This window comes from Polyodon spathula, chromosome 15 (genome assembly GCF_017654505.1).
Source record: "Polyodon spathula isolate WHYD16114869_AA chromosome 15, ASM1765450v1, whole genome shotgun sequence".
In the NCBI taxonomy this organism is placed as follows: Eukaryota; Metazoa; Chordata; class Actinopteri; order Acipenseriformes; family Polyodontidae; genus Polyodon; species Polyodon spathula.
The window spans coordinates 21,038,563-21,047,714 of NC_054548.1; the positions used below are offsets into that span (position 1 = coordinate 21,038,563).

At 35.5% G+C, this 9,152-nt stretch overlaps 1 protein-coding gene across 1 annotated transcript; it reads left to right on the forward strand.

Moving 5' to 3' along the window:
• The first annotated feature begins 106 nt into the window (after positions 1-106).
• On the forward strand, positions 107-8,819 carry LOC121327695 (potassium/sodium hyperpolarization-activated cyclic nucleotide-gated channel 1-like). Its single transcript, XM_041271844.1, has 11 exons — positions 107-661; positions 2,956-3,148; positions 3,561-3,668; positions 3,752-3,889; positions 4,905-5,066; positions 5,194-5,287; positions 6,197-6,324; positions 6,613-6,759; positions 6,915-7,155; positions 7,766-7,933; positions 8,013-8,819. The coding sequence occupies exons 1-11, from the start codon at positions 276-278 to the stop codon at positions 8,048-8,050; spliced, it is 1,803 nt and encodes a 600-aa protein (XP_041127778.1). The 5' UTR covers positions 107-275; the 3' UTR covers positions 8,051-8,819.
• The last annotated feature ends 333 nt before the right edge of the window (positions 8,820-9,152 follow it).

A 9,152-nucleotide genomic window follows, 5' to 3' on the forward strand; every position in this document is an offset into this window, starting at 1 on the left:
TGTTATCCGAAACCTCTCACTTGTGTATTTTAATTTAGTCCACGCCAGCTTGCATTCATACGCACAATATTATCATGTATTTATAGAGAGATAGCTGATACACCGCCAGGCTCCTGGTGTACCGGTCAGAGAATTTCAGAATGCCTTCGACTACCATGCGCAGTCTTCTCAACGAGCGAGCGACTTCATTTGTATCTAAACTAGACGTACATATTAGTACACAGAAGAGCACTTTGCGCTTGAATCTTTGTATGTAATATTAACACAGCATCAGGATGGAATCTAATCTTGAAAAGGCAACTACTGAAACGGCTGGTTGTAGTGATGTTTATAATAGCCCCACTAATTACCAACAACTGTATAACTGTATATTTGGTCCGCAGAAAAAACAAGTTAACCCAAGTTCGACGGCGAGCACAGCCTCGGCTCCTGACAACGTAAAACATGACTTGGAATTGGAGGAAGAAGTGAATAATGTTCCTGGGTCGGTAACAGACACCAACATCGGGGTATCTAAGAAATCCCGTTGGAGGAGACTTTTCTATCCACAACTTAACAAACATTCCCTGCACGTGTATGGTAGTGTCACAGCTCTGCAAAAGGAATGTGCAAGACAGGAGGCGGCCGGTGTATGTATTATCCATCCTTTTAGCCCAATTAGGTAAGAAACAAAGTTGCCAGCAAGCTTCTGAATGTGTGTGTTGTGAGTCTTTCACTAGTGGCCGAACTGTAGGTTTCCCTTATATTCCGGAGGGGGTCACAGTGACTCACACATATTACTAGAATTGTAAACTCATAAACCTGTATGGTATATCATCAGTTATGTTTTTGTGCTGATCAGTTGAATTTGACAACGTTAGTTTAGTGCTTGTGATTACTGAGTTTACCATGTAATGTTACTCGATTATTTGGATATTTAATGTATGCAAGAATTCCAGTATGAAGTTTGCGGTGTTAGCAAGGACAGGTGAGAGCTAAGCATCTAGCAGTAGGCTGAACTTTTCTAACGAAACCAATGTGTTGGATTTGAACTGGACCATTGCACATACATTTGGTCTAATTATTACGTAATCCAACTTTAATATGTGGCTGTGGTAGTATAACTGTAAGGTTGTGTTTATAATTAAGCGATAGTGCTCGTCTGTGTAGTTCTGCTGTGTACCGTAGGTGACTGTGACTGGTGTTCTGAGTCTGCGCGCCAGTCGAGCTGTGACAGACTGTGATTGGCTGACCCGGCAGTTGCAGGTATAGGATTGTTTGCGTTCGTCAGTGCAAAGTATGAATTGGACGGTTTTGGTGGATAATAAAATACATTTTGACCAAATGTGTATTTGTTTAGTATTTACTGTCAAATAGATGTGAACTAAACTGAAAATACAGCAAGTCAAAATGAAAAAAAGCCGGTACCTGCTCCGATTGATTTGAAATTTGATTCACAAGTGATGCCGTGACCTCCCATTCGGCTATAGCTGGAAGATGATTTTCTGATGATACTGAATCGTTTTCTAATACATGTTTAGTAATACAGTATATCTGCAAGATTGATGGCATAGGTTTGTGCTGGGTTTATTATATTAGATTTAAATGGCTACAAATAACTGCAATTACAGTGTAACTGTAGTTGAACCTCGGCATGTCATTCTCGTATTTTCAACCACTTTTAGTGACCCCATTTGTTTGAAAACACATTATATACTGGTAGTATATATCTGTATTTGTGCCTGAGATTACTGCTCGGTAGAATAAACAGAGTAAATATGTTAATGTGTGTAGCTATTTATATAACGTTTTAGTGTAATTATATTATAATTACAATTACTGCAGCATAATTGTTACTGTAATTGTAATTGCACAACATAGCACTGTAATTGAAATCGCAATTACAGCAAACAATTATGCTGTCATTGTAATCATAATTAATTGACCCCATGCCTGATATTTACAGACGCCCAGAATTTGTAAATAACAGCCAGAGCAAGGCACTGGCCGTGTGTAATCACACCGATGTTACCATGGGATACTGCTGAATTATTTCATGTTTGCAACACTTTCATATTTGTGCAGTAACAATAAATTTGGGGTTCAACGCTCAAGGTGTAAATATTCCCTCTGTAACCAGGCGCTGCTACTTGATTATTCACATAGAAATGTGTATAAGAATATAAACGGTGTTACAGTGCGACATTAATTGATTAAATACCCCTCTCTCTACCTTATACCATAACAAGTTTTTTTTTTTTTTTTTTTAATTATTTTATTTATCTTGAATTATTATAAAATAAAAATAAAAAGACTTTGGGTACTTTGTTCTCTTCATCTCCAGTACATTATAAACCAGCAGACCTTTTAATTAATTTTTGAAGTTGTTAATCGTGTTAATTAATTTGAAGACTTATAATATTGTTTATTAGATATGCTGTATTATAAACTTTTTTATAATATTAAGTGTATTTATTTGATGACACAACACACAGCTTCAATAAAACATTGTAAAGGGCATGGTTTAAATTGAAATGTTCCACCACATCTTGTCTTCTTAGGGTGAAGGTAGTTACAAATCAGTTAAATTATGTACGTGGGCAGTGGCTTGATATCAAAACTAATAGTTATCTAGTGCTTTGAGCATTGATGCAGAGGCATCTGTGACAGGATGAAAGCCTTCCTGGAATGCTGGCCCATTCAAAGACAGCCCCATCATTTATCAGACCGTCTCAATTTGTCTAATGAGGATATCAAAAGATTCAGCTGGCATTACCAAATGATGAACACATGACAGCCCCTTCCAACGTGTGTTTTTCATTTGTATTTGAAATGTAATGTACTGCTCTTGCTAACTGCTTTTTACAGAAGGCCAAACCATTTTTAATTAAATATCGGATCTCATTTACATAACAATATTTTAAATCAAGTGCCGGTACAAAATAATATTTATTTTAATTTTATTTTATTTTACAGGAATTACTACATCATGTTCATGCTGTTCATAACATTCATAAACCTAATTGCAATCCCCATGGAAATAGCATTTATAGAAGGACATCATGCAGAGGCGTTTTATATGATGGTATTTAACTTATGTTCAGACACTCTCTTTCTACTTGATATCGCTGTAAACTTCAGGATGGGTGTGATAACTGAAGAGAGTGAGGTAGGAGCTCATGTTGTTTTAGGTCTCTGTTCACAAACTCATAAGTGTTAAATAGTCATAAAAGTGTTCCAGACTTCTTTAACAACAGTATAGAAAAGTTTCATGCATAGAAACTGGCATGACTATGGTAAAATAGTACAACTTCATTGTTGCCAGTTCTCAAATGGGTTTATTCAGATAATGTATTATGCAAATAAACAAAAAGTGATAATTTTTCACTTTGACCTGATATTATATTAATGCTAGTTTTAATATTAATTATGTTAAATGTTAATAACCAACTGCAATGCATAAAATGACAGTACAGTACTCAAAATACATACTAAGTCAAGCAGTAAAAAAAAAAATCAAATAAAAAAAAAATCAAAGGAAACATTCTCCAATATAATCAGCTGTTTTCCTTTAACTTCAGGTGGTTCTTTTGGATCCAAAGCTGATTGCATGTCATTACCTTAAATCCTGGTTTGTTCTTGACCTGATTTCTGCGTTTCCTGTCGACTATGTTATACTCATTGTAAAGGTAAAAAACGTGGTTTTGTTTATTGCATTCATTGCATGAATTACCAGCAGATATCACTTTTTTTTTAATACCTGTTTTTTCAGGAACTGGAAGAAGATCAAAGCACCACAACATATACAGCCTCCAAATTGGTGCGAATTGTCCTCTTTGCAAGAATCTTTAGTTTAATACGACTTCTCAGAGTCTCCCGCCTGGTGAGGTTTTTCAGTGAATGGGAACAAGTAAGTACAATTTTAAATGATTCAGATTCTCTCAATAATTTATGACATATGTGTAAATTGTAGTGTTAGTTATGTTGTTCAGAGATGAAAAAGAAGAAACAGTGTTGAAGTTAATACCTTTTATTTGACCAACACAAAAGATTAAAAACATACAGTCTTTCCAGACCACAGACTGTAGGCCTCAACAACAGGTAAAAATGGATTTGAGAAGAAATAGATCTATTCTAAGTGGTGATCTTGAAAGATTGAATTAGTTCAACTCCTATACAAATCCAATAAAACTTCAATAACATGTGTTAACTTATAACTGTTATTTATGCCAAAATGCAAGTGTGACATACATACATAAGTAACGACAAAAGGTCCTGTGGCTCCATCTGATATCCACAGAAACTGATACTCTCAATAAGCTGTGTTAAAGCTTCATTGTGATTGGATCAGCAGTTCTCAAAAATATGTACAAAAACTATACATTTCCAGCAAAGGATAGTAAGATATTCTGGAGAACAATAAGGATTAAGGTTAAGAAACACCCACTTTCTCCAAGAGTATACAGAGAATGAGATATACTACTTTTTATTGGACTAAGTAAATAACAATTACTCACAAGCTTTCAAGACCTCAAAGGCCTCTTCTTAATATGGTACCATTTAATCGATCAATGTCTAAGAGTGTACAAAACGTATAAGTGGAGGATTGTCATGTTTCCATTTGCGTCATAAGTTTTAAACTATTTATAAAGGATAATAAATTTAAGTATGTAAATAAATTTTTAAGTATGCAAGCGAAATAATCATCGTTTACAGTTAACCTTTTGTGAAATTATAGTCTCCCACAAGTAAATTGTTTTATATTTTTCAATTATTATCATCAACAAGGGATGTCCTATTAAAGTGTAACTTTTTTATTGGCAGATGTTCTAAATTACTTTCAAGTGATATTGTATGTTTTGTAGTCGATTTAGAAAATAAAAAGTTTATCTGTTTTGAGATTAATCGGTTTTCTTTCTTGTTAGGTTGCAAATTCCAACATGGAAGCAGTGAGACTGTTTATTCGAATTATAAGTCTGTTTGCAATGATCCTCTTGCTTTGCCACTGGAATGGCTGTATCCAATATTTTATTCCCTCTTTGCAAGACTTTCCAGAGGATTGCTGGGTTGTTCGACAAAACCTCACGGTAAGATGTTTTTTTTAGATCCAAAGATTATCCCGTGTCCTTAAACCCTCTTTTGTTCACTACCTGTTTTTTGCTTTTCCTGTTGGCTGTGTTATACTCATTGTATATATATATTTATATTTACCAGCACGCTCCATGGATTGAGAAGTATTCATTTGGAGTATTCCGTGCACTTTCACATATGATTGCAGTAGGATACGGCGCTGCTGGCCCTCCAAAAGGTAACCTTAGCTGACTGAATGACTTTCAAATGTAGTGCTCTTTTAGCAGACCCCTATTTTCTAGCATTCATAGTTTTACTGAAATGTTAGGTCCTATCCACAAAGTTTTAACTTTAAACAACACATGCGGTAAAGCTTTATTCATTTTAAACCTCTATAGTGTGTATTTTCAGGCAACCGCAATTGCTGCTCACATTTCTATACTGTAAGTGACGGTAACAACTGAAATTACTTTGAACAAAAAATGCAGATGACCAGAGTTTGGGTTGAGTTATGTAAATGAGGGAGATGATTTTCACTTTCAGCAGCTATTGTTTTGCAACTACGAAGTTTAAATGCCTCATTTTCATCTCTGTAAAATAATTAAAATGTTAAAAATACAGAAAATGCAGTTTATTTATCTTTGCAGTACAGGTTTGTTAATATTTAAATGTTAACACTTAAAAACAGCACCCTTGCTTATTTTTTCAATACGTTTCACAGGCTTTATTACAGTTATTTTTGTTTAAATGTATAATTCACAAAAACAACATGGTGGGAGATCTTTCTTGTTTACTGTAGCAGGATAGCATCCGAAATGAGAAATGGAAAGCTGCAGTGAAAGCACTGTTGCACACGCTTATTTACAGAAACAGAATAAACAAAACAAAGAAAAAAGGCACAGGTGGCCAAAATAAAAGGTTCATACAAAACAAATCCTTACTGTCAAAAGAATGCTTCTGCATGCCCTGGCGGAGCTGAGCTGAGCTGAGCTGAACTGATGAGTTGAACTGTTTCTTCCCTGGACATATCTGTGTCATTTCCTTTCAGTCCATCCTATGCTGTGAGAGCCCTTATCACCATATGTACTTATTTCTCTGAGGATATACAGGTTTTTTAATGACATTATTGTTTCTTTGATTTCTGCAGGTGAAGCTGAATTGTGGGTTGTCATGACAAGTATGGTTTCAGGAGCACTGATGTACACCATGATGGTTGCCAATGTGGCAGCAATGATGTCAAATATCGATGCAGCATCAAAAGCCTACACAAGCAAAGTACATTTCTACAATTAGTGGACTATTGTTTCTTTCAAGTATCACATTGTACAGGGGTGGTGACATTTATATTGTATACTTAAATGCATGATATTTGAAGGCCATCAGCAGTATAATGATGTAATTCTGGAATGAAGACATCACAGACTGGGCAGTGATATAGGCTACAATAGCCAGCAGTTGCAATTTAACTTATGTGGAGACATTTACTAAAACACAGCATTTTAGTAACATAGTACATTTATATGTATGTGAATTCTTTCTGCCTGCTTACTCCCTGCTCTCTAGTTTAATCACCTTGAAGATTACATGTTATACCGGAAACTGCCAAAGAATTTGCGTAGTCGGATCTCCACTTATTACCAGGCCCGATACCAAGGAAAGTGGTTTGATGAGAGAGAGATTCTTAATGTGCTCTCGGAATCCTTGAAAGTGGTAGGTGTGCAAGTTTGAGATGTGACTTTTTAAGCTTCTGCTAGTTTACTTTAATAGTCTTCAATTCATTCCTAAGAAGACAATTCCATGTTAATGTTACAAAAATGAGAAACAACTACTGATCTTGAATTGTACAGATCCTGCTTTATTTTCAGGAGATTCTGAGCAACCTGTGCACAGACCTGGTGAAGACTGTACCCATGTTCCAAGGTCGTGACATAAACTTCATAAATGCTATGCTCTTAAAACTGGAGTGTGAGGTTTTCCAGGAAGGAGACATTATTATTCGCGAGAATGCTGCAGGAGACCGCATGTTCTTCATAGAGCATGGAAGAGTCATGGTAAAGACTGAGCAGAATTTCTGCACGGAACTGGCTGATGGAGATTACTTTGGAGGTTTGTAACCAGAATTTAAAAAAAAAATCTTAATAAACAGCTTAGGCATTCTTTGTGTGTGCAAAGCACTTCCAGGCCAATTTTCAATTGTTTTTGCTTATGAGTTAATTTTGCACTGCTTCAATTTTCAGAGCTTTGCTTCAAAATACTATTTTCAGAAGCGTTTTGTAACGCAAAGCAATAGCTTGCTCCACTGACCCCATTGTTCCTATGCACCTCATTATCTCGTGCCCCCATGTGAGACCAAGCGAACAGCATACTAGCATACAAAAAATAAATAAAAAGTTGACCTACTTTTTAAATACATTTTCTTGAATTGTTTGGTTGTTATTTTCTATGAAAGCCTATGAACTTGAAAAACTTTGTTTTAAAAGTATGAGCATAATCATTAGTGTCAAGTTAGACAAACCCCCCTTTTATTTTATTCTCATTTAATCAATTTCTTAAGTTTCCATTTGTACAATTGCTTGTGATAGTTGTGGTGGTAAAAATTAAATAAAACATAAACAAAATACATGATCATTTGCCTTCACTGGCAGTGCATGTGAACTTGTTAAGTAAATTAAATATGCATTATGTTATTGCTGGTGATTTTTTTATGCATTTTTAGAGATCTGCTTGCTCACCAAGTACAGACGGACTGCATCAGTACAAGCTTTGACTCTTTGCAACCTTTTCTCACTCTCTGCTGAGAAGTTTAACGAGATGCTGAAAGAATTTCCAGACATAAAAGAGCAAATGTTAAGGACAGCATCCCAGAGACTGTGGACTTTACAGGGTGAGACTCTTTAATCTCTGTGCCCTAATTTCAATTCCAAGCCTAAAAAGTTAACTTGTGTGTCCCTTTATATTTGCAGACTTTGAGGCAGACACCTCTTCCAGAAAATGGAACTAAGACTAAGGAAGCTAGCACTTTGGGAGTAGAGAGAATCTACAGTATTTAAGAGAGGGATTTCTTACTGAGCTTTGGGTGGGAAGCTGCACTGATGAGTACATATTAAGGTGTTTGTGAAACTGTTTTGTGTAATGTTTGAACACTACCAATGAAGGGCCGACTAATCTGATGAACAGGAGAGACGACACGAGGACACGACGAACAGCTGTTTTTTGGCGGCTGTAATTAAAAATAGTAATTTTCTTACTCCTAAATGTTGCATATTGTTACAGTACACTTTTGTCATTCAATTGAGGAAAGCATTTTTTTCTGGTACATGTTATGTATATACAGACTTTTTTTTTTTTTTTGTTCATACGGTTCATCATTTGCAAACTACATTATCGTCTGTCAGAGAAATGAAGGTACCGGATCTGTGATCAGATGCGCTCCGCCAAAAATTAACCCTGCTTATTCCCATTCAAAGTGTTCCAATGAAATCCGAAATTTTTTATAAATATACAGAATCAGCATACCATCAGTTTTCAAGCTATTAGAAAGACCCATTTGTTCAAGATTTTCTCTAGTGTTTATGCTTGTGATGTGTGAGTATTATCAATGTCACTGTATGCAAACATTTAACTGCTTTAAAATGTACACAAGGTTAAAGCCATTCTAAAATAAGTTTACCTAGGAGCCCATGGGTGATTTTTGTAGCAATGCAAATGTTTCAATAAATATGTTTTTGTTTGTTTTTTTTAGTTATTGTTCTGTGTGGTTAGAAAAATGCACAAACATACGTTTCGTACTTGTGGTGAACTCAAAGCGAATATAAACTTATTTCAATAGCAAATATGTTTCCAAATACTTTTGTCTGTACAGCCCCTCGTATTGTTATGATGGGCTATTTTAATGCACACAGTGTTCAAACCACGACAAGCTTCAGTGCACTGCGTTGTAAACATGGCAAGGTAATGAGACATGACAACGTTGATTTCTGCAATTGTCGCCTATTGCTACACACACAGTGCTTGCTGGCAGATATACAAATATCATGGATGATGAGAATAATTCCAACACAATACAGTAGTACCTGTATGAGCCCTTATTGTTAGACTACAGT